This window comes from Eschrichtius robustus, chromosome 10, assembly GCF_028021215.1.
Source record: "Eschrichtius robustus isolate mEscRob2 chromosome 10, mEscRob2.pri, whole genome shotgun sequence".
Taxonomy (NCBI): Eukaryota; Metazoa; Chordata; class Mammalia; order Artiodactyla; family Eschrichtiidae; genus Eschrichtius; species Eschrichtius robustus.
This window is the reverse complement of record NC_090833.1, coordinates 182,438-207,996: the sequence shown is the minus strand read 5'-3', so window position 1 is coordinate 207,996 and position 25,559 is coordinate 182,438. Positions and strand designations below refer to the sequence as shown.

The following is a 25,559-nucleotide window of genomic DNA, read 5'->3' as shown; positions in this document are numbered from 1 at the left end:
CTGGCAGACATTTTTCCAGAGATGATATACAAATAGCCAACAAGTACATCAAAAGCTGCTCAGCATCACTAATCATCAGAGAAATGCACATCAAAACCACCGTGCAATATCTGCTAGAATAGCTATCATCAGAGAACCTAAGTGTCCATTGACGGATAAGTGGACAAAGAAGAAGTGAGATATGTATACACTGAAATATGTGAAGTACGTTCAGCCATAAAAAAAGAAGGCAATCCTGCCATTCGTGACGACATGGATGAACCTTGAGGGCATCGTGCTAAGTGAAGTAAGACAGAGAAAGACAAACGCTCTATGATCTCACCTATATGTCAAATCTAAAAGAAAGCTGAACTCAGAAACAAAGCAGAGGCCTCCCTGGTGGCGCAGTGGTTGAGAATCTGCCTGCCAATGCAGGGGACACGGGTTCGAGCCCTGGTCTGGGAAGATCCCACATGCCGCGGAGCAGCTGGGCCCGTGAGCCACAACTACTGAGCCTGCGCGTCTGGAGCCTGTGCTCCGCAGCAAGAGAGGCCGCGATAGTGAGAGGCCCGCGCACCGCGATGAAGAGTGGTCCCCACTTGCCACAACTAGAGAAAGCCCTCGCACAGAAACGAAGACCCAACACAGCCAAAAATAAAAATAATAATAATAAAATTAATTAAAAAAAAAAAAAAAAAAAAGAAACAAAGCAGAATGGCGGTTGTCAGGGGCTGGGAGTGGGGGAAATGGGGAGATGCTGGTCAAAGGGTAATAACTTGCAGTTATAGGTTCTGAGGATCTTATGTACTGTGCGGGGTGACTATAGTTAATAATACTGTATCATGTACTTGAGAGTTAAGAGAGTAGATCTTAAGCCTTCTCCAAAAAAAAAAAAACAAAAACCAAAAGGTAAACTATGCGAGATGATGGATGATGGATGTGTTAAATGACCTTATTGAGTCGTCATTTCACAATATGTACACGTATCAGATCATCACATTGTGCACCTTCAGCTCATACAATGTTGTATGTCAACTGCATCTCAATAAAGCTGGGGAAAAAGGGGGAGGAGCTGAAGAGGTGCTGGAGGGGAAGGTGGGCAAGGGGCCTCCCGCCCTCTGGGAACGGGCCAGGGGCCGAGCTTCTAGGACACTGGAGCCTGGTTGCAGTGCCATTGCCAGCACGCAGCAGGACCAACTCAGGCCCCCTGAGGACTTCTGGGGGCACAGTGGGTGATACCCGTCTGCCTGGCGCGTGAACTTCTGCAGTGGCTGGAGCCTCGTGGGGGCGTCCCCGGGGGTTCGAGGTGAGTAGGACAGGGGGAGGGACCACGGACCCCTGCCAGGAGGGGTGGGGGGGGGGAGCAGGAGATGCTGAGGTCATGGGTGGGGAGCAAGCCCGCTGGAGGCCAGGGAGGAAGAGTAGTGTCACTGGGGCTGCCAGCTCAGCCCGGGTCCGTGCCCTGCATCCCCCGCAGCTCCTCGCTCCCCTGGATGAGCCTTCACACCTGCTCCTCCTTCCGCCAACCTCGACGCCCCCGCTCCCTCTCAGCTCTGATCTTGCCTCTGATTTCAGTGAGAAAGTCACAATCCAGAGGTGGTCCTCCTCCCCCCATTAACCCATGTGTCTGCGGTCACGTCCTCCGACTGCCCTTCCGCTCAGCGAACAGGCTGTCTCATGTCCGACGGCCTCTGACCCAGACCGGGCAGCACATCCTTTCTCTCGCATCTGGAACCTGTCTTTCTATGGAGTCGTTCCAACTGGCACACAGAGTCCAGTAACATCCGCTTCCTTAAATAACCCACAAAACTCCCTTCATGCCCTGTGTCTCCAGCTATTGTTCCACGTGTCTGCTTCTTTGCAGGAAAACTCAACCAACAGGCTCTGTCCACCTGCTGTATGTACTTCCTCATGAGCCGTTCTCTTTAATCCACTCCCCTCAGGCTGTTTCCCACTCCTCTATGGAAACTGCTTTTCTCAAGGGAACAGGCACGTCTGTCTTTCATGCCAGTGATTGAATGTTGGCCCTCATCTCACTGGATCTCTCCGCAGCGTTTGGCAGATGACTGACTTCTCTCTGGACACACGCCCCTCCCGTGGCCCTGGAACACTGGACTCTTCTGTCCTCCCCTCTGAGGGCTCAGGCTGCTCCTCTGTCTCCCTGTCATCTACTCGGTCTTGCTGAGCACCCCAGGGGCCTCTTCTCTCTGTCTACACTTACTCCCTCAGTGATGATGACTGCTGATTCAGGCAGGGGTCTGGCACGTTCTAAGGGACTATCTACCTTGAATTGTGCAGGGCACAGTGAAACCTCGAGGGAGAGGACATTGCAGAAACAAGGGGAGGGGACAGAACCCTGGACCTGGAAGGAGAAAAAGGAGGGTGGAGAGGGCGCCTGACAGGAGCTGGGACCTTCATTTAGGGCTTACAGCCCACCCCAGGTGGTCAGTGGGAGGGGCTGGGGGATAAAGACCCTGACTTCGGTCTTTCCTCCCTCCAGGTGCTCGCCGCCGTTGGCCCAGCAGAAGCGGGAGCCAGAGGTCAAGGGAATGAGCTATGTGGTCTACATGTAACCGGGCAGGACCCTGCGGGCTTTCCCAGGGACAGACCACCCTGTGTCCCCCGCCTCTTGTTTGTAGAAAAGCTTTAGCCTCCTAGGCCTTCTCCCATATCCAAAGAGCAAATTTAATCAGAGAAGTGAGAAAATGCAGAAACAAAGGAAAACAGACAATAATAATCATAGAACAAAGTCAAGGACCTTAGTTTCTCCTCAGGGGCTATAGATAACATCCTGAGACGTACCCTTGGGCTGTTTTGCAGCTACTAAAATCCCCAGCAGGTGGGAGAGGTTAACCGCTCGCTGCCCACCAGCACAAAGACCCCAGATCCGCTGGAACCAGAAGGTTTATGATGCTAATTCTCAAAATGCCATCTGGTTACCTCACCACCAACCAATCAGAAGGACGAGCTGATCACGCACCCACCCTCTCCCTTTGCCTTGCCTTTAAAACCCCTTCCCGGAAAGCCTTTGGGGAGTTTGGGTCTTCTGAGCATGAGCTGCCCATTCTCCTTGCTTGGCCCCATGTTGGATGCCTTGGAACAAACGCTGCACTTTCCTTCACCACAACCCGGTGGCAACAGATTGACTTTACTGCGTGCAGCCAGGCAGACCCAAGTTTGGTTCGGTAACAGGTCAGCACACGGCACAAAGTGGGAAGGGTGGAGAGGGTGGGAGGGTCAGACAGGAAGTATTCACACAGCTTCCAGATTCCCGTCTTCAGCTGTGACCTCTCCTCTGAGCTTCCCTTGCGATATCCAACTGCCTACTCAACATCTCCACTTCTGTGTTAAATGCAGAATCCTGTGACCAACAAGCTCTTCCCTCATCTCCTGTCTCAGTAAAGAGCATCAGTCCACAGTTGCTTAGGTAAAAAACTAAGAGCCTCCACTTTCTCTTTCACGTCTCACAACGGACACATCAGCACTTCAGTCAGCTCTACGACAGGGCCACTGTGCATCACGCCCCTGGTCCAAACCACACCACCTCTCTCTTGGGCTTCTGTTAAAATCTCCTAACTGGCCTCCCCATTTCTCTGTGTGACAGCCCTATTGGCAGCCTCCCCTGCAGTCTTCCCTTCCACTCCCAGCTAAGTGAGCCCTGATTTGGTTTGGAGCTACTGTTTGCCCACCTCCGCGGGTGATGGCACTCCTAGTCCTCTTTGCCATACGTTCAGTTCCCCGTCCTCCTGAAGCCAGGAGTGGTACATGGCCCAGGTCTGCCCAATGGAGTTTAAAGAGAAATTTGCCGGGGAGCCCCTGAGAAACCTTTCCTTTGTTATAAAACGATGTTGTATGTTTACTTTTTTAAATGGATGTCCTTACAGATGGCCAATAGGCACATGAAGAGATGCTCAGCATTGCTAATTATTAGAGAAATAACAAATCAAAACTACAATGAGATACCACCTCACACCGGCCAGAATGGCCATCATTAAAAAGTCCACAAATAACAAATGCTGGAGAGGGTGTGGAGAAAAGGGAACCCTTCTACACTGTTGGTGGGAGTGCAAATTGGTGCAGCCACTGTGGAAAACAGCATGGAGGTTCCTCAAAAACCCGAGAATAGAGTCGCCATTCAGCAGTGGGACTGCCAGCAGTCCCACTCCTGGGCATATATCCAGAGAAAACCATAGTTAGAAAAGATACACTCACCCCTATGTTCATAGCAGCATTATTTACAATAGCCAAGACATGGAAACAACCTAAATGTCCGTCGACAGATGAATGGATAAAGAAGATGTGGTACATATATACAATGGAATACTACTCTGTCATAAAAAAAGAATGAAATAGTGCTGCTTGCAGCAACATGGATGGTCCTAGAGATTATCATACTAAGTGAAGTAAGTAGACAGAGAAACACAAATACCATATAATATCACTTATATGTGGAATCTAAAATATGACACAAATGAACTTATCTATGAAACAGAAACAAACTCACAGACAAAGAGAATAGACTTGTGGTTGCCAAGGGGGAGGGGGTTGGGGGAGGGATGGACTAGGAGTTTGGGATTAGCAGATGCAAACTATTACATATATATGTATAAATGAACCACTTTGCTCTATAGCAGAAACTAATACAACATTGTAAATCAACTATACTTCAATAAAATAAAATTAAAAAGATAGATGTCCTTTTTACACCTGCCTGTTCCTTCCTATCTGAGACGGTGGTGTAAAGACATGATGTCTCATGCTATGGCAGCCACCTTGGGCCACGAGGTGACAAGCATGAGGACAAAAAGTGCAGGTGGTGACCATAGGAGGGAAGAGGGATAGGAAGAGTCTGTGTTCCTGAAATGGCATACTTTATGACTTAGTAAGTGAGGTTAAAACTATTGTATCGTCACTGACACCTGGGAATTGGGTTGCTTACCTCTGAATACATCCTAGGTGATGCGCACACTGTACCCCTGCAGTCTGTTCCCCAGCAGCCAGAGGGATCCTTTTAGAGCAGGAGTCAGGTGACCACCTGTCTGCTCAGAACTCTGCTCTGACTTCCCATCACACTGAAAACAGAAGCTGGAGCCCAGATCTTGGCCTGCATGGCCACCCCAGGGTCTCTGCACTCATTGTCCTGTCTCATTCTACAACATTCAGGTCCACTCAAGGATCATTTCCTGAAAGTTGTCTTCCCTGACTGGGTAGTAGAAAAGCCGCCCCCTCTCCCCGCAACCCCGGCATCCTTAATCTCCTTGTTCTGTTTTCACAGCGCTGCTACCTGGTGCTGCCGGCAGTATTGATTTGCTGTCCGCGTGCTGGTGGAAGGGACACTCGGCTTACCTCCTCTGCCACTGACTCGGGAAAGGCTTCTTATTTGAACGTTGTGAGGACCAGATGAGCAAGTCACGTGTGAATCGAGCAGAACAGTGCCTGGCACAAAGTAAGCCCACTGTGAACATTGCCATTCCTTGTAGGAGAATGTCTGCTCCGTGAAGGCTGAGCTGGGAGCCTAGCGCCTGGCATCTAATAGGTGCTTGGTGGAGAGGCTGGTTGGCTGGCTGGATGAATAGCATACAACAGGCTCTCTTTAAATTTTTATTGAAGGCATGGTGGGACGCAGGAATCTCTGAATTGAGGTTTTGGAGCTGATTCAGTGTGTGGTGATGGGAAAGTCCAGGATACGACTGAGGGCGGAGGGGCCCCAGGACAGAGCTGTGCATCCTGAAAACCCAAGACCAGGGAGTTGAAAGCATCCTCTATACTGATGTCGAAGACCCCGAAAGGATGGCAGGAGAGGGCCGGGAGCCAACATCTTCTGGGAAGAGGCCGGTGTCCGCAGCGAGGGGGAGGGGAGTGGGCGATGTGGCCGCTGGGAGGAGTGAGGTGTGGAAAGAAACGTGGGGAGCTAGGGGCCTCACCCCCCTTTGGGCTACAGCGTCTCGCCGCTGGTGATGCCTCCTGGGGGTAAGGAGGGGTTCGTTTGTGCCGCTCAGCGAGCCGTCGAGGACTCCCAGCCCCGCCCAGCTCCTGGCCTGAGCCTCCCAGTTCAGCATCTGGCCAGCGGCCGGCCGGGCGCGAGGCGGGACGCGCGGAGGGCGCACGCTCACCGCTGCCGCCCAGCCCGGGCGCAGCCCAGGAGGACCTGAGGGCCGAGGCGCAGCCCCCAGGGCCGGCGGCCGGACCCGGCAGGGGGACAGGGCGGGGGCGGCCGGCTGGGGGCGGGGCGGGCGGGATCCAGGCAGGCGGGGCGGGCGCGGATTGGTCGGGCGCTGCCACGTGACCGGCCCCTTATAGGGCGTGGCGCGGGCGGCAGAGTCGGGTGCGGCGGCGGTCTGCCGGGCGAGGTCTCGTGTGGGTCCGGCGGCTCCGCGGCTGCTCCGCTACGAGCGCCAGGCGCGCCCCGCGCCCTCCCATCTCCGCGGGGCCGCCGGGCCGGGGGATGCGCGCAGCGCCCGGGAGCCATGGTCCGTTTCGGGGACGAGCTGGGCGGCCGCTATGGGGGCGCCGGCGGCGGGGAGCGGGCCCGGGGCGGCGGGGCCGGCGGGGCGGGCGGCCCGGGCCCTGGGGGTCTGCAGCCGGGCCAGCGGGTCCTCTACAAGCAGTCGATCGCCCAGCGCGCGCGGACCATGGCGCTGTACAACCCCATCCCGGTCAAGCAGAACTGCTTCACCGTCAACCGCTCGCTCTTCGTTTTCAGCGAGGACAACGTCGTCCGCAAATACGCCAAGCGCATCACCGAGTGGCCATATCCTGCCGGGGGCCGGGCCGGGCGGGGACCGGGGGCCGCCCGAGGTCGCGGGGACGGCCACGGGTGCGGCGTCGGGCGTCCGCGCCTCGCCGGCTCTGGGAGGGGCGGCCTGGGCGGGGGGCCGGGGCGGGGGCCGGTCGCGTGCGGCGCCCAGTGGCCATCTTTCCCGGGGCTGGAGGAGGGTGCGCCCTGGGGAGAGGTGCATCGGGTCGGCTCGGCGAGGAGGGGGCGGGGCGGATTCCGGGCCCCCTCCGCGCGCAGCGTGTGCGTGCGTGTTTGTGTGTTTCTGTGTGTGTGTGTGTGTGTGTGTGTGTGTGTGTGTGTGTGTGTGGTCGTGGTGGCAGCGGCCGCGGGAGCGGGGTGGACGCTGGGCGGAGCCCCCTGCCCCTGGGCTCGTCCCTTCGCTTCCACGGTCTGGGCGCAGAGCGCGCGGCCAGCCTGGAGGGCACCCGAGGGCGAATCGGTGTCTGTGTGTAGGTGTGAGCACCCGGGGGACGCGAGCCCGTGCGCGCGCCTGGCTGCAGGTGCCGGCGTGTGTGCGGGCATAGCATGAACCCGGTGCTGCGCGTGCGTGCGTTCGGGACTCTCGGTACATGTATGCTCACGTGCCTGTGTAGGTACATGTGGCTGCGTGTGTCTTTAGGTGGGAGTGTGCGCCTGCGCGGGGTCCTTCCTCCCGCCGCGCGCTGGGGGCCCACAGCCCCCTCCCTCGGGGCGCGGGAGCCGGGCGGAGCCGCGGCGGAGGCGCTGTCCGCGGTGCTGACGGCCGCGGGGACGTGCTGAGGGGCTGGTGGCCGCGACTGCGGCGGCGGCCCCGAGGATGAGGGCGGGAAGGGCGGGGTGGACTCCGGACCCGGTCATTCTCAGCCCCTCCGGAGGCGGCCTGGCCCCGGCTGCTGCACTGCGCGCTGTCGGCCTTGGTCTCCTCGCCTCTCCTCTTTGGCGCCTCCTGGCCAGTCCTTAACCCACGCACTCCGTTTGAGTACATGATTCTGGCCACCATCATCGCCAACTGTATCGTGCTGGCACTGGAGCAGCACCTTCCCGACGGAGACAAGACGCCCATGTCTGAGCGGCTGGTGAGTGCGGTGGCAGCCGGCCTGAGGGCGGGGCGTGGGGTGGCGGCAGCTTGTCTGATTCCACGACCCCTTAAGGATCCGTGATCGGGCACAGCTTCCTCGGGCAGGGTAGTCTGGGCAGCTCCCCCTCCTTCAGTGGAGGAAAAGGATAGAACCCGGGAAGCTAGCACTTCCCTGAAGGGCCAGGAGAGTGGGATAGCCAGCTCAGCCCCTGCTGGGGAAGGGTGGCTTGAGAGGGGCCATTTTAGCCGGCAGCTGCTCTGCCCAGTGCCACTAGCCACCCCTACACCTGTCCAGTCCGCACGGACTAAGAAACTAAGAGCTAAAGCTGGGGTGTGGGAAGGGCGTTCATAATGGCCCAGGTTGAGGAGGGTCGGGCTCCGTGAGTGGGGGTGGGGCCAGCTGCCCACCCTTCCCTGCAGGGCTGTGATAGTCTTCGGCCCCCGGGGTGCAGCCCTTGGTCTCGGGACTGTCAGCCTCTCCTCCTTCAGAGCTGTCTTCCCTGGCTCTGCTTGGAGTCCCTTCCCTGTGGGCCCGCCGCTTCCTTCCCGTGGGAAGCACTCCTTCCCAGGCTCTCTTCCCAAACGTCCCGAATATCGCTTCCACCCACTCTTGCCCAGAGCTCCCCAGACCCCTGTGTTTTCCCGTGTTGGAGTACAGAACCCACAGGAGTCAGGATGCCAGGTCAGGGTGTCTGGAGGTGCTGGGGCAGGGGGAAGGGTGCTGCTTGAGGAGGTGAGCCCCATTTCAAGGGTGAGGTTATGTCCCCCAGCCCCAGCCACCCCTGCTGCCCTGGCCCCTTTGCCTGGGCTTGGTGTGGGCTCCCAGGGGCCTGAGAGACCGAGCTTCAGAGCAGAGAGAAGGAAGAGCAGGTGCGGGGATTGGAGAGGGAGCCTGGGGCCTGGCTGGAGAGCTGCTGGAGGTCCTGAGGTCCCCGAGGAGGAGACACTTCTGGGGGCACCGGGCAGCCAGAGGCTGATCCCTCTTTTCCGCACCCTGGCAAGTGACCGGTTCTGTCCAAGCTCCTTCCCTAACTTCAGTGGAGGAAAGCGTTGATGAAACAGGGCCTGTCCAGTGCTCTGCACAGGCCTTGAACTCCAGGCCAAGGGGTGGGGAAGGGGAGACAGAGTAAGGCTGCCCTGGGGGTGCTCTCAGTTGGGTGGGCACCACGAGAAGGCAAGGAAGTGACAGCCTGGGTGGTCAGCCAGGAGATGGGGGATCACGGGGCAGTCGTTTCTCCAGGAGCAAGGACGGCCAGGAGGGGCTTCTGCTGTGGGGCTCGGGGGGAGGAGGAGTGTGAAAGACAGCACAGTCGGGCAGAGTGGGGTGTGGTCCCTGCGTGACTCTTGCCCAGGTGTGGAGCCGAACAGGGTCGCTCGCCTTCTCTGGGCCCCAGGTTCCTGCTGGTGTTGTGGGCCCCATGCCTGCCACATGCTTGGTGGTGGGGGTCCACTCTGGAGGCCGGAGAAGAGGGTGAAAGTGAGAGGGAACTGGGGTTTCCGGCAGGGAGCCTTGAACGCCAGGCCACAGGGCGTGGTCACATCTCTAAGGAAGTCCAACAGGGGTGGGGCCAGAGGGATGGATACAGGCCGGGGTGGGGCGGGGGGCAGGGAGGCCAGTGTGCAAGCAGCCAGGCTCCGGCAGCAGGCTTGAGTAGGCCAGCCGTGTGTCCAGCCACGTCTGAGCTCCTGCCTCACAGGTGAGGGCGGGTTTGCTTTGTGGTGATGGGGGTCGGTATGCTTGTAGGAGGTGGGGGCTGAGCTGTGGGGAGAATAAGCAGGACGTGCCCCCCTGGAGGCCTGGAGGCCCCTGAGATGGATGGGAGTCCGGACGCAGCGGCCTGGGCGGGGGCCATGTGGTGCAGGGGCAGCCTGGCCTGGGGTGGGGGCTCCACAGCTCCCTGTCTCTGGGGGCTCCGCTTCCCACACACCCATCAACTTCCTGAGTGGCCTTCAGCTGGAGCCCGGGGCTTGCAGTCTCACCCCTGCCCTGAGCCAGCCCTCAGCCAAGTGTGATCAAGGGTGGGGCTGTGGGGAAGAGCTGTGAGGGAAGGTCTGGGGAGGGGTCTGGGGAGGGGTCTGGGGAGGGGCCCCGCCCCGTCCCCTGGCGCTGGCTTGCTCTTCTTCTGTGAACATCTGTTTGCTGGGGCCCAGCTGTTAACCCAGGGCAGGTGGTCAGCGGCCTCTTCTCTCGGGGAGAGGGGACCCTCCAACTAAACCAGACCAGAAGCCTCCGGGGAATGATCCTTCGTGAGTCAGCATCAGGGTGGTAGGACAGGAGAACCGGGCCACGGTGGACGCCAGGCTGGGGGTTCACCAGGTCAGGTGGGAGAGCCCTGGAGGGCCAGGCTTCTCTGGGGAGGAAGGCTCAGGCTGCTGGTCCTGAGTGGGAACTGGCAACACCCACAGGGAACCAGTCCGGCCCTCCCCTCCCCTGCAGCCCCGGGAGGCTGGGCCCTGAGGCCCGAGCCCTCCCTGGCAGAGCAGCCTTCGGAGGACAAGTCCTCCCGTGGCTCCCATAGTCCTGAGGGCAGGACCTTCCCGCTGCCCCTTTGCCCACTTCTGTGTCCGTGGTCTGCACTCAGGCTGTTTCCCATGCTGACCCGCCCCCTGTGTCCCCTTGGTCCAGCTTGCGGGTCACCTGCACGGAGGCTCTGTCTGCCACCCTTCCCAAGTGCGTGACGCCCCTGGTCACTCTCCACCCCGTCTGTGTGTCTTCTCCCTGAGTGCACGCAGCTCGTCCCCACTGTGCTCGCCACCAGGGTCCCGGCCCGTGTCGGCCCTGCCCTCTCCTGTCCCCATTCTTTTGCTCACACTGTTCCCTCCGCCCGGAATTCCTTTCCTTTTCGCCCAGCTGGATGCCTCGCCCTCCAGAGGCTCCCTGAGGCCCGGCCATGCTTGCTCCCCCCAAGATGTGCATGTTTTGCTTCTCCAGAAGGTGTGTGCTGAAGGGATGCGTGGGTCCTGGGCTGTCCTCTCGGGAGTTGGGCCGTTGTCCCCGTAGCGGTTCGAGCCCAGGATCAGACCCAGGTCACCTCTGGGTTAGGATTTGTCTCTGCCTCTAGCAAGCTGTGAGTCTCCGGCCCAGTTCCTGACCTCTCTGTGCCTCAGTTTCCTCTAGGATGGGGATGAGAATAGTGCTGAATGCACGTGAGGTGTTATCATGAGGATTGTCCTAGTGATTGTGGGAAACCCCCCCCCCCCCAATTTTGTCATTGTTGTTATTGCTTCCCCTGCTGCAGGGCTTCTGGGGGTGGGAGCCCCTTCCTACTGTGATCGGGTGTCGCTGGCCGCGGGGACAGGGCCACCTGCCCTGTTAGGGGAACTCGGCAGAGATCAAACAGGCCCGTGATGGAAGAGACGAGTCTGTGGGTGGTGGGGGGTTTCCTCGCCTGCCACACCCCGGGCGGTGGTGACCTTGCTCTGCGCTTCTCCTCAGGACGACACGGAGCCGTACTTCATCGGCATCTTCTGCTTCGAGGCCGGGATCAAGATCATCGCGCTGGGCTTCGTCCTGCACAAGGGCTCCTACCTGCGGAATGGCTGGAACGTCATGGACTTCGTGGTGGTCCTCACGGGGTGGGTGCTGGGCCCGGGGTGCCCTCTGCGAGGGGCGGGGTCGGGCACGCTGGAGGCCCCGGCTTCGTGATGGTCCTCACGGGGTGGGTGCTGGTGGGACGGGCATTGTTTCTCCCCAGGAGGTGCCTGGGCTGTGATCTTGGCTGAGGGGCCGTCGACGGTGCTCTGTCCTCGGGCGAGGCTTGCTTACAGAGCTGCTGGTGCCGTGGGCAGGTCACCAGGGCAGGGGAGGGCTCTGGGCCTTATTCTGTAAATCCTGGGCTCCAACCTTGCCTCTGTCGCCCCGTGACCTGGGGGGCACGTTTGTGTGTTTGGGTCTCCTGCCTGAAGGGTTCTCGGGCACGTCTTCCTGGAGCTGTGCTTGGATGAGCCCGTGCTGGTGTGTCGTCACAGTTTCTGGTTCCAGGAAGGCGCTTAATCAGTGTGTCCTGCCACCCACTGTCCTCCTCAGGTGGCCCTAACAATTGCCAGCTCGTGGTTTCCGAACAACCCAGGAGATCCAGAAAGTCAACTTGGGCTGGGCTGCATTGGAGGGCGGGTAGAATGCCCTGCTCTTCATCATGGAGGCCCCAGCCTTCAGGGCCATAGTGTTTCCATCTGCCTGATGGGTGTTCAGGGCCTCTGCCCTGTTCCTCTGGCCAGTAGGCTGAGGCTGGGGCTGGGCTGGGGTTGGGGGTGAGCGCCTAGGTGTTTGCTCCACAGAGCCTGTTTGCACAGCCCAGGTCCCAGAGGCCCCGCCCTGGCGGACTGCAGCCGCTGCTTCTGGGACCTTGTGGTCCCAGGGAGGCTCGGAGCCCCACTGTGGCCCAGAACACTCCTTCCAAGGGACAGGAGGCTGCGGCCAGGTCTCTGTCCTGTGCCGCATGTGAGGACAAACAGACTTGGCTAAATGGCCTCTGGGCTCCCGAATGAGGCCCCCCTCACCCGCCCCATCCTGGGGGGCCTGCCCCGCTGTCTGCTCGAACTGCCGGTGGCTTGGCCCCAGAGGTGCCTGCAGCATGCCTGGCATGGGCCAGAGTTGAGGTGGCCTCGCCTTCAGAGGGTCTCTCCCTGGAGGTGACGGAGGGGCTGGTGGGCCTTGTGCCTCAGCTTCCCTTTCTGCCTTTGCACCTGTGGCACCAGCCTGTCACCGGCTGTGATGGGACGGGTGCCGCTGAAATCGGATATAATAGGCTTTCCGGGCATCTTGCTGTTTTCCTTTCATTTTTCCTAATGACCGAGAAGGGAAGGGAGCAGGGAGCCGCGCGGTCCTGCGGTGCGGTGTGCGCCGCCCACACCCGCCTGCTGCCCTCGGTGGCGGTGGCAGCGGGGGCTTTTACAGAAAGCCCTCTGAGGTCCCACCGATGTTGCTGGTGGGGGTCTGGAGGTGGGCGTGGCCCCTCGGAGGGCAGGGTGCTCCCACAGTCCAGTGGGCACTGCGCGGGCTGTCGAGGAGCGTCGCTGGCTGTTTACGTCTCTCTCTCCCTCTAGATGTGAGTCCCTGAGGATAAGAACGGCGTCTTATTTTTCTGGGTGTCCCCAGAGCCTAGCTCTGGGAGGGCCCCCAGGAGGGTCAGGGAGCATCTGCTGAAGTAATGGGCTATTGAAGCTAGGGTGCTCTGTGCTTGGGCCGGCTGGGAGCTGGGTGGGATGGTGGGACCCCGCCTCTGGGGATGCTGTCCATGGTGCTGAGTGTTTGGACTGCTGGGAGCAAGGCGGGGAGGCAGGAGCCCTCACCGACCCCTTGGCAGGACCCCTGGGTCTTCCAACAAACATGTCCTGATTCCAGGTCCAGGGAGCCCCGTCCCCCTGTGAGGGCTAGGAGAGACCTCCAAGGGTGGCTGTTCTCTCTTGCCATTGACGACACTCTCCGGGGCACAAGAGAGAAGAGGATGGGCTCACTTTACTGGGAGCCCCAGCAGGGGGATCCCAAGGGTCCCGAGACCTTAACTCTGCCCCCAGCCCAGACTTGGAGATCCTGACCTCAGTCCATCTGTTTCTCCACCTCCTCTTTCCTACCTCTCCTCGCTTCTGTCTCTTCTTCTCGTGGGCCTCTCTCCTACCCCGCCAACCCTGTTTCTGTCTCTCTTTCCCTCCCTCCCTGTCTCCTTGTCTTACTCTCCTGGACTTTGTCTCTCCATTTCTAATCTTCTCTGCCTCACTGACCCTTTATCTCTTCTTTGCCTTCTCGGTAATTCTTTGCCTCTCGACGTCTCTGTTTCTCTGTGTCTTTTTGCTTTTTCTCTCTCATTCTTTCTCTGTCTCTTTCTCTTTCTGCCTGTTCTGTGTCTCTCATCTGGGTCCTGGAGTCTCTGCTCTTGCTGTGAGTTGGCACCAATGGTTTCCAGGCCCCCTCTCTCTGCACCTTGTCCCCAGGGGTGGCGCTGGGTTGGGAGGGGAGCCCCCAGATGGGGAGGGTGATCTATGTCCCAGAGTCACGTGCGGGAGCTGCTCTGTTGCTCCTGCTTGCAGCACCCAGGGACTCGTGACCTGTGTGTGTACTCATGTATGCGTGCGCATGTGCGTCTGTGCGCGTGTGTGCACCTGTATGTGTGTGTGCCTGTATGTATGTGCATGTGTGCACGTGTGTGTGTGTGTGTGTGTGTGGTGCGTGATGGAGGGAGGCCCTGGTCCATTTTGGGGTGAGTGCTTGCCCCAGGGAACCCAGGGAAGAACGCCTAACTCTAAGCCCTCCTGAGCTGAGGTCCCTGTGGGTAGCCATGGCGGGGGGGGGGGGGGGGACGTTATTTCTCCTTCCCTTTTTAAAAAATTAATTAATTAATTTATTTTTGGCTGCGTTGGGTCTTTGTTGCTGCACGCGGGCTTCCTCTAGTTGCGGCGAGCAGGGGCTGCTCTTCCTTGCAGTGCGCGGGCTTCTCATTGCGGTGGCTTCTCTTGTTGCGGAGCACGGGCTCTAGGCGCCCGGGCTTCAGTAGTTGTGGCACACGGGCTCAGTAGTTGTGGCTCACGGGCTCTAGAGCGCAGGCTCAGTAGTTGTGGCTCACGGGCTTAGTTGCTCCGCGGCATGTGGGATCTTCCCGGACCAGGGCTCGAACCCGGGTCCCCTGCATTGGCAGGCGGATTCTTAGCCACTGCGCCACCAGGGAAGTTCCCTACTTTGTTGTTTTTAATTAGGGTTGACTTAATTGGTGCTCAGAGGGCCGGAGGCCCATGGTGGGGAGGGGAAGGGCTCTGGCCGGGGAGGCCCTGGTGCTGACTTGTCCCCAGAGGCCAGCTGGGCTCCCTTCTACTTCTGAGGCTGGCACGCAGGTTGTGGGAGGGCCCTGATGGAACGAGGGCCGCTCCCTGCATCAGGGAAGCCTCTTAACCTCATGTACTCACCTGTAAACTGCGCCTGGGTGCACGCTTGGCGTTGCAGGGGGCACAGCATCTAGTCCTGGCCACGGAGTCAGGTGAGGGGCTGCCCTGCCTGCCGCCCTCTGTCCTCCGTCCTGTCCACGCGTTTCCAGCTCCTCGAGCTGCCCCGCCCGGCACTGCCCCGCCCACTCACCGTCCCTTGATCACTCATGTATTCAGATTCAGTGAGCCTCTGCCCGGTGCTGAGGACACAGCAGTGAACAAGACCCCCAGGCGCCCGCCCTGTGGGCTGCGTTCTTGGGGGGCCCCGTCTCCCTGCCCCGCGCCGTGTCCTCTCTGTGCGCAGAGGCTCGGCAAGGGCAGGTCCCGGCCGCATCACGGCGCCTGGGGGCAGGGGTGCCGTGGAGACCGCTCCTTCTGTGACGGTAGCGTGCTTCGTCTTCCCGTGTAGGAAGGGGCTCAGGGAGAACGCGGTGTGGACTGGGGGGCTGTTGCTTGGTGTCGGTGGTCAGAGGAGACTCACTAGTGAGGCGACTTTCGAGGGATGTGAGGGGATGAGCCACCTAGATACTTGGGGAGAGGGCTCGGCTGGCGGTGCCAATACCAGGACACAGGTGTATCTGTGGCCTTGAGAGCCTGAGACCGGACAGGCTCCCCAGGGAGTGGGGAGTTTGGAGGAGAAGCTGCCCACGACTGGGCCCCGGGACCCCAGAGCTGATACGTTGGTGAGGTGGGTGGGGACGGTGCCGAGGAGGCAGGAGCGCGAGGAGGATGGGCGGCTGAGCGCGGCGTTGGGCACCGTGCGGCTGATGGGGTCTCCCGAGAGCTTGCAGGGGAAGGTCCCGCGGGAATGGGAAGGGTGCGTGGTGAGCACCTGGGGCAGCTCTTCCACCTTTGAGGGACTTTTACAGCAAAGCCGGCAGAGGACTGGGCAGTGGCAGTGGGGAGGGGAGGGGCGGAGGGTTTAATTAGGTGGGGGCCGGAGCCTGTGTGCAGACGGGCCAGGTCCGGGAGGCAGGGAGTAGCGGCGACGCAGCCAGAGCGCTGGAGTCGTGTCCTGGGTGGACGAGGGGAGCCAGGCTCGTGCCACGCGGGGCGGTGGAGCAGGAGGCCGGGGCGGGGTGCGGTGAAGTTCCCCTTCACGGGGGTCAGGGAAGGTCCCTGAGAAGGACCTTGAGCAGAGGTGTCCGGAGCCCGGGAGGGGGCGGAGGGTGAGGATGCAGGGAGGCCGCGGGGCCTGCTGGGGGGCTCCGGGTGCAGGGGCCGGTCCTGGGCGGGGAGCAGTGCCCCAGGGAGGCGAGGGGGCTTGGACTGGGGTGGAGCTGCAGGAAGCACTGGTCTGGTTGATTGTCCTCAGGAAACCCGCTGGCACCCCCGAGTGTGGCACCCGCGTCCCCAGCCTGTCTGTAGCTGGTGTGTCCCCGCGTCACCACCTCCGCCCTCCCCATCCCGTCGGCAGCCCCCAGCCCACCCTGCGGTCCTGACAGGTTGATGGCAGCTGGGAGTAGGGGCCGCAACAGGGTCCCCTCAGAGCCCGGGGACCTCTTTGTGCTGGCAGAGGACCCCAGGACCCCGAGGCCATGGGTGTCCCTGCCCCCGTCACAGCCCCAGCCCCAGCCTGGAGCCTTCCTCGGGGACAGCAGAGAAACGTGTCCCAGCTCAGACAGGTGACTCCCCAAGGGGACATTTCCAACCACAGCCTCTCATTTCACTCCAAATTAAGCCGGGATTTCTGTCCAGGACCTGTAATTAGAGCTCAGGGTCCTCCCTCCCTGGCCTGGGCGTCCTGTGGCGCCGCTAGGGAGAGGCGTTTGCACTGGGCGTGGACGTGAAGTTGGTCAGAGGGCGCGGGAGAGCGCTGTGGGGAGGCCGGGCCGCGGAGGACACTGCCCTGGGTGAGGAGGGGCCAGCAGGTATGGCCGAGGTGCGCGGTGACCCTGTGTCCACGTGTGGCAGCCAGGGACGCTGTGCCTCGCCGTGGGTGACGCTGTGCCCAGGTTTGAGGTGACTAGGGACACCGTGTCTGAGTGACCAGCGGCAGTGGGTTTGGACGTGGGCCGGCCCCAGGGCGTGTCCGAGCGCGGGCACTAGAGCTCGCATTCAGGGCTGGAGCCGCCGCCCGCGGGCTCCTCCTGCGTCCTGTGACTGTGGTCCTGCAGGCGGGGTCTGTGATGCCTGGTCAGGTTGGGGGTTTGCCGGACTTTCTCTCCCGTCCCCACCTGAGGCTGGAAGCGGTCGGGACAGAGGAGGGGCCTGAGGTCTGACAAGTGGCCCCTGGAGCGGCAGAAGGGAGCTGTCCGGCCCCCATCATTACGCTCCAGGCAGCGTCCCCGAGGCCTCACTGACGATTCAGAGCAGGCCCGGCCCCGGGCTCTGCAGGCCTCCTGTGCTGTGTGGCCGGGTCGGAGTTGGGGCGAGGCACCCTGTGCCCGGCCCCCAGGTGCCTGCCTCCTGCCAGTGGCCTCCCACGGGGCCTGTCAGTCCTTGGGGACAGGCCCGGAGCCCCGTGCTGGGCTGTGTGACCCCCGAGGCGGGCAGGTCGGGGGGGATCCCAGCCTCCCTCCTCGCGCTCGCCGCTGGGTGTTTACGGAGGAGCAGCTTACTCCCCTGCTTGTGTCTCTGCCCCCCCCACCCCCGTTCCTCCTCCCCCGTCTTCCTCTGATTTAGGGTTCTTGTCACTCTTCTGGGGGCGTGTGGGGAGCCGGAGCCAGGCCCCTCCTGGCCGCTGCCTGCAGACCCCGCCCCATGTGTTGAGGGAGAGGCCCCACCGCCCAGCTCCAAGGGCCTGGGGGTCCTGGCAGGACAGGGAGTGCAGGCTGCCCGGCCTCAGACCTGGAGCTCAGCCGAGCTGTGCCGCGCTGCCGGCTCTCGTCCCGGGTGCTGGGCCCCCTGGGGCTGCCGCCGCCTGGTGCCCACAGGATGCCGAGCCCCGAGTGCCTCTGAGAGGTGGCCCGGGGCAACTGCTCACCTATCCATGCATCCTGTGCCTGGTGCACCTGCAGAGGTCACAGGAGGTCAAGTTCATGCCTGGGGAGGGCGGGAGCATTTGCCCATGGGTGGTGGGTACACCTGCAGCTGTTTGGGTGGGCGGGGCAGTTGGGCCTTGGGCTCTGTCTTCCCGCTCAGCTCCAGGCGGCTCCCCTCACCCCCACTTCACACCGCTGAGCCCAGAGCTGCAGATTCACCTGGAGGTGAGAATGGTGGCTAATGTCTTCTTGGGTTACTAGGCCTGGAGCCAAAGCCGGCCCCTGGCCTGGGGAAGGGGACGGGAGAGCAAGTCCTTCTAGGGATGGGCAGGCCAGGCCTCATCTCCACCCAGGGCCTCCCCACCGCCTGCAGCCCATCTGCACTCACACGGACCTGGAACTCGCAGATCCCGCAGGTCACCTGTCACAGGCGCCTGGGTGTCCTGTTGCTCACGCAGCCAGCCGCCTCGCTGCTGCCCCACTGTGCGCCTCTTTCTCTGGGTCTCAGCCTCCCCCCGGGGGGGCCACTCTCAGAGCCCCCGACACTACAGCCCCTCCCGGAGAGAAAGAGCCCGTGCGCACGGCTGGGCCCTCTGCTTCCTGTGGGATGGGCTGTGCGTCTGTCTTCTCTCAGCTCACCCCCCCTTCCCCACCTGGCGGGCCTCTCTGCCCTTTCCTCGCCCCAAGGGGCTTCCTTACCGGCTGGCTCCGTGACAGCCCCTCCCTGCTGACGGACGTTCCCCCTGAGAGCTGTGTTAGTTCAGGCACTGTAACAGAGGCCACAGACGGGGGTCAGGGGCTGAGACAGCAGACGTTCACCGTCTCACCGTCTGGACGCTGGACGCCCGAGATCAAGGTGCCCGCAGGGTTGCTTTAGGCGAGGCCCTCTTCCTGCCTGCAGGCGGTGGCCTTCCCACTGTGTCTTCACGGGACTGCTTCTCCGTGTGTGCAGAGGTCTCTGGGTTCTCTTCGTGTTCGGTTAGATTCATCCTATTAAATTAAAGCCCATCCTTTTGACCTTGTTTAAGCATTTACCTTCTAAGAGCCCCGTCTCCAAATACAGTCCCTCTGGGGGTTAGAGCTTCACACAGGAATTTGGCGGGGGGGGGGGGGGGGGACACAGTTTAGTCCATAATAGGCTGTGCTCAGACCCCAGGCTCCTCTGATGAGCGTCCGTTGGCCCCACTGCCTCGGTGCCCCGGTTCCCAGTGTGCAGCAAATACTGTGGGATTGGAATCCAGCTGGGAGAGCAGGGAGCCTGCCCCGGCCCCGATGGGCACAGGGTGCCGTGTGACTGACCCCGGGCGATCGTGTGGCTCCAGGCCCGGCTGTGCTGTGGCTGCCATGTTGTGGGCCCGGGTGAGACGGCTGTAGGGCCAGCGTCTTCCTCCCCACCTCACCTTCCGCTGGCCGTGGGCCCTTTCTCACTCCTCCAGGTCTGTTGTCAGCCTCCCGGGCCTGACAACACACCGCAGCACCAGGCACTGAGGATGGGCTGAAGGCAGGGCTGCCCGCCCACCCTAGGACCCTCTCCAGCCTGGACCGGGGCAGGGGTCGGGGGGCGCTGCTGAGCCCGGGGGAGGTCCGGGGGTGTCCTGGGCATGGTGAAACCTCCAGTCTGAGGGTGGGAATCCCTGAGGGAGCCGCCAGCCCTGCCACCCCCTGTGCTTGCGGGCCCTGCACCTGCGATCTCGGGCCTGGGTTCTGAGAATGCAGTGATGGGGAGGGGACGGGCGTGAAGCAAGAGCTCCCTTCTTCCCGTCACCGAATCAATTCTGGGGCACAGTGTTTCCACTGGGGTACAGTCCAAGGCCGACCAGCCCTGCAACACACACTGATGCAAGGACACAGCAGAGGCACGTGCAAGACCCCTCCAGCCCTGTCCCTGCCCGCATGGCCTGGACTCGGTCTCCATGAGGGGCTCTTTCCAGGGGGTAAGACCCCTGGGGTGGTGCACTTACTTGTGCTTCTCTGGGTCCCCAGCCTGGGAGGTGGGCAGTGGGGGTGCAGAGCCCGCTGGTGAAAGCACCAGAGCAGGTGGGCAGAGGGAGGTGGGCAGCGTGAGCTCCTGAGACATGGAAGGGAGAACAAAAGGTACAAGCTGACTCTTCCATGAAGTTTCCTGCGTGCTGGCTGGTCTGCTAATGTAATCATCCTACAACCATCCTGGGCTAGATGCTGTTATTAACATCCCCTTTTAAAAAACTAAATATCTTATTTTGAGCTAATTGTAGATGCACAATATGCAGAGAGGGTTCTGAGGGTAATGTCCTGTGAAGCTGTAGCACAATTTCACAACCAAGATGTCGACAGTGGCACAGTCAAGACACAGAAACTCCATCCCCACCGGGACCCCTCCTGTTGCCCTTTTGTGTCTGCTCCCACTTTCCTCTGACCTCACTGCTTCTCAGTCCCTGACAGCCACAATCCAGTCTCCATGTCCATCATTTTGTCACTTTACGAACATTATGCAAATGGAATGGTGCCTTTTGGGATTGGCTTTGTTCACTCAGGATGACTCTCTGAGGATGATTGAATCACGCTGTTGCGTGTGTCTATACTTTGTTTCTCTTTACTGCCCATTGTCTCTTTAACTATTCGCCTGTTGAAGGACATGTGGGTTGTTTCCAGTTTTTGAAATATCACCCACAAGGCTGCTCTGCACATCCATGCACAGGTTTTGTGTGAACATAAGTTTCCATTCCTCTGGGATGAACGCCCAGGAGTGCAATTACGGGGCTGTATTGCAGTTGCATATTTAGTTTTTTAACAAATTACCAAACTGTTATCCAGAGTGGCAGTACCATTTCACAGTTTTTTAAATTCCCACCAGGAATGTATGAGTGATCTAGTTTCTCCATATCCTCACAAGAGTTTGGTGTTGTCACTAGTTTTTATTTTAGCTATTTTGATAGGTATGCAGTGATACATCATGGTGGTTTTGATTTGAATTCCCTTAATGGCCAATGATGTTGGACATCTTTTCATGGACTTATTTGCCATCTGTATCTCCATTTTGGGGAAGTGTCAGTTCATATATTCTGCTCAGGTTCTAATTGGATTGTTAGTTACTAGTCAGTTTTCTCCCAATCTGTAGCTTATTTTTTCATCCTCATAACAGGGACTTTTGCAGAGCAAAGGTTTTGAATCTTAATGAAGTCCAATTTATCAGTTTTTCCTTTTATGGATAGGCCTTGTGGTTTTGAGTCTAAGAACTCTTTTCAGCCCTAGGTCATGATGATTTTCTCCTATTTTTCTTTTTTTCTGAAAGTTTTATCATTCTATATTTTATGTGTAAGTCTGGGATCCATTTTGAGTTAGTTTTGTATCAGGAGTGAGGCCTAAGTTGAGATTCTTTTTTGTTTGTTTTCTTCCTGTGCGTGGCTATCCAGTTGCTCCAGCACTTGCTGGAAAGGCTGTACAGTGTATTTCCTCCACTGAAGTGTTTTGTGTCTCTGTCAGAAGTCAGCTGGGCATGTTTGTGTGGGTCTACTGCTGTTCCGTAGATCCGTGTGTCCATCCCTCTACCAGTTTCACGCTGTATTGATTACTGTAACTATTTAAGTCTCAAAATTGGGCAGACTCATTCCTCCCACTTTATTCTTTTTTTAAGAAAAGTGTTTAAGAGTAAATTTAAAAAAAAAAACTGTTTTAGCTATTCTAATTTCTTTGCTTCCATATAAATTTTGGAATAATCTTGTCAATGTATATGCAGAATCTTCACAGGAATTGTATAAAACCTGTGTGTTAATTTGCAGAGAATTGTTATCTTTACTATGTTGAGTCTTCCAATCTGTGGACATGGTACGTCTCTCCATTTATGTAGACCTTATTTGATTTCTTCTTTTTTTTTGAATTTTATTTATTTATTTTTTATACAGCAGGTTCTTATTAGTCATCAATTTTATACACATCAGTGTATACATGTCAATCCCAATCGCCCAATTCATCCCACCACCACCCCCACCACACCGCCGCTTTCCCCCCCTTGGTGTCCATACGTTTGTTCTCTACACCTGTGTCTCTATTTCTGCCCTGAAAACCGGTTCATCTGTACCATTTTTCTAGGTTCCACATCTATGTGTTAATATACGATATTTGTTTTTCTCTTTCTGACTTACTTCACTCTGTATGACAGTCTCTAGGTCCATCTACGTCTCTACAAATGGCCCAGTTTCATTCCTTTTTATGGCTGAGTAATATTCCATTGTATATATGTGCCACATCTTCTTTATCCGTTCGTCTGTCGATGGACATTTAGGTTGCTTCCATGTCCTGGCTATTGTAAATAGTGCCGCAGTGAACATTGGGGTGCATGTGTCTTTTTGAGTTATGGTTTTCTCTGGGTATATGCCCAGTAGTGGGATTGCTGGGTCATATGGTAATTCTATTTTTAGTTTTTTAAGGAACCTCCATACTGTTCTCCATAGTGGCTGTATCAATTTACATTCCTACCAACAGTGCAAGAGGGTTCCCTTTTCTCCACACCCTCTCCAGCATTTGTTGTCTGTAGATTTTCTGATGATGCCCATTCTAATCGGTGTGAGGTGATACCTCATTGTCGTTTTGATTTGCATTTCTTTAATAATTAGTGATGTTGAGCAGCTTTTCATGTGCCTCTTGGCCATCTGTATGTCTTCTTTGGAGAAATGTCTATTTAGATCTTCTGCCCATTTTTTGATTGGGTTGTTTGTTTTTTTAATATTGAGCTGCATGAGCCGTTTATATATTTGGAGATTAATCCTTTGTCCATTGATTCGTTTGCAAATATTTTCTCCCATTCTGAGGGTTGTCTTTTCATCTTGTTTACAGTTTCCTTCGCTGTGCAAAAGCTTTTAAGTTTCATTAGGTCCCATTTGTTTATTTTTGTTTTTATTTCCATTACTCTAGGAGGTGGGTCAAAAAAGATCTTGCTGTGATTTATGTCAAAGAGTGTTCTTCCTATGTTTTCCTCTAAGGGTTTTACAGTATCTTGTTTGACTTATTTCATCAGTATTTTATAGTTTTCAGGATTCAAGAGCTATGCATGTTTTGTTAGATTTACATCTAAGTTTTTCTTTTATTTTTGCATGAGTACAAATGGTATTATATTTAAAATTTCAGTGTCCACATGTCCACTGCTAGTATATAGAAAAACAGTACATTTTTGTATATTTATCTCTAATCCTGCAACCTTGCTGAATGCACTTATTAGTTCCAGGAGATTTTTCTTTTTTTTTTTTTAAGATTCTTTGGAATTGTCTATGTTGACAAGTATGTCATTTGCAAATAGGGACAGTTTTATCTCTTTCTTTCCAATCTGTCTCCCTTCTCATTCCCTTTCTTGTCTTATTACGCTGACCAGGACTTCTAGTACTAAGTTGAATGAGAGTGGACACCTTTGCCTTGTTCCCAGTTTTAGGAGGAAAACATTCAGACTCTCCCCATTAAGTATAATGTTTGCTGTAGGTTTTTGTAGATGCTTTTTATTAAATTGAGGCAGTTCCCCTCTATTCCTTTTTTTCTGAGACTTTTTGTCATGAATCAGATTTCTTCTTGTCAGTGTCAGATTTCATCCAATGCTCTGTCTGCATTGGTATGATCATGTGACTCTTTCTTCCTTTGCATGTTAATATGGTGGATTACAATGATTGATTTTTGAGTATTGAACCAGACTTACTTCCTGGAACAAACATGGTCATGGTATATATAATTCCTTTTTATATATCGCTGAATTGTATTTGCTAATATTTTGTTAAGGATTTTTGCATCTGTATTCATGAGGGCTATTGGTCTGTCATTTGTTTGCTTTGTTTTGTTTTGTTTTTGTTTTTTTTTTGGTACTGTCTTTGTATGGTTTTGATATCAGGATAATACAAGCTTCCAAAAATGGATTTGGAAGTGTTCCCTTCTCTGTTCTATTTTCTGGAAGCCATTGTGTAAAAATGCTGTGAATTCTTCTTTAAATATTTGGTAGAATTCTGCAGTGAATCCAACTGGGCCAGGAGATTTCTTTTTAGGGAGTTTTAAACTTACGGATTCAATTTCCTCAACAGTTAATAGGGATCTTCAAATTATCTATTTCCTGTTGAGTGAGTTGTGGTAGTATGTGTTTTTTGAGGACGTAGTCCATTTAGTCTAAATTGTCAAATTTATGTGTGTAGAGTTGTTCACGGTAGTCGCTCATTATCCTTTTGATGTCTGCAGGGTCTGTAGTGATAGCCCTTGTCTCATTTCTTATATTGGTAATTTGTGTCTTCTCTCTTGAGCTCTCTCTTTTGGGAGGTTTAGGTGAGTCTTGCTAGAAGTTTGTCAATTTTATTGATCTTTTCAAAGAACCAGCTCTTAGTTTCAATGATTTTTTTCTTTCTTTTTTTTCAGTTTTACTTACTTCTGCCCTTATTTTTATTATTTTCCGCATTCTGTTTGCTTTGGGTGTATTTTACTCTTTTTTTTTCTCAGTTCTTGTGGTGAGAGCTTAGATGCATGATTTGAGACGTTTCTTCTTTTCTAGTGTATGCACATGGCATATTAAATTTGCCTCTCAGTACACTTTAGCTGTGTCTCACACATTTTAGTATGCTGTATTTGCAGTTTAATTCAGTTCCACGTGTTCTTAAATTTTCCTCTAGACTTTTCTTTGGTCTGTAGATTGTTTAGAAATGTGCTGTTTAGTTTCCAAATGTTTGGAGATGTTCCAGTATCTTTCTGTTATTAATTTCTAGCTTGATTCCATGTGGTCAGAGAACACACTGTATGATTTTGGTTATTTGAAATTTGGCAAGGTTTATTTTAAGCTCAAGATACGGTCTCTCTTTGTTTATGTTTCATGGGCACTTGGCAAGAATATGTACACTGCTGTTTTTGTGTGGCAAGTTCTATAAATGTGGATTAGATCCTGTTTGTTGAAGGTGTTAATAAGTCTTCTGAATCCTTGCTGATTTTCTGTCTGGTTGTTCTGTCCGTTGTCAAGGTGGGTGCTGAGGTCTCCATTTATAGTTGTGCATTTGTCTATTTTTCCTTACAGCTCTATTGGTTTTTGCTTCACATATTTCGTGGCTCTGTTGTTGAGTACATACAGGCACACCTCGTTTATTGAGCTCCACTTTATTGTAGATAATGCGTTTTTTTCACAAATCGAAGGCTTGTGGCAACCCTGCATAGAGCAGATCTATTGGCGCCATTTTTTCCAAAAGCATTGGGTCACTTTTTGTCTCTGTGGCACATTTCGTTAATTCTTGGAGTATTTCAAACACTCCTAAAAGATTATGACTTGTTGAAGGCTCAGATGATGGTTAGCATATTTTAGCAATAAAATATTTTAAAATTAAGGTATGTACATTTTTTTAGACATAATGCTATTATAGCACAATTAGTTGACTACAGTATAGTATAAACATAGCTTTTGTATGCACTGGGAAACCAGAATATTCATGTGACTTCCTTTATTGTGATACCCATTTTATTGTGGGGGTCTGGAACAAAACCCAAAATATATCCCAGGTGTGCCTGTGCATGTTTAGTGTTGCTGTGTCTTCTGGGTAGACTTTATTATTGTATGTTCCTCTGTGTCTCTAGTAGTTTTATTTGCTATGAAGTCTACTTTATCGATGTTACTGTAGTCACTCCAGCTTTTGTTTGATTAATATGTGCATGAAGTATCTTTTTTTATCTTTTTACTTTCAACTTGCCTGCATCATCATATTAGAAGTGAGTTTCTCATAGACAGCATATAGTTGGATCATATTTGTTAATCCGTTATACCAATTCTGTCTTTTATTTGGTTTATTTAGACCATTTCCGTGTAATGTAATTATTGCTCTGTTAGGGCTTAAGTCCACTATTTTATTTTTTGTTTCTGTTTGAGCTCTCTGTTTTTTATTTCTTTGATTTCTTTTTCCTGCCTTCCTGTGGGTTATTTGAATGT

At 55.6% G+C, this 25,559-nt stretch overlaps 1 protein-coding gene across 2 annotated transcripts in view; it reads left to right on the top strand.

Annotated features, from left to right (window-relative positions):
* Nucleotides 1–6,446: 6,446 nt before the first annotated feature.
* CACNA1B (calcium voltage-gated channel subunit alpha1 B) overlaps nt 6,447–25,559 on the top strand; it is a 187,085-nt gene continuing 167,972 nt past the window's right edge. For both annotated transcript variants that reach the window (XM_068553631.1, XM_068553632.1), the window contains exons 1-3: nt 6,447–6,730; nt 7,707–7,812; nt 11,251–11,390. In XM_068553631.1, the coding sequence (XP_068409732.1) occupies nt 6,447–6,730; nt 7,707–7,812; nt 11,251–11,390 (530 nt within the window). The remainder of the gene's footprint in view (nt 6,731–7,706; nt 7,813–11,250; nt 11,391–25,559) is intronic.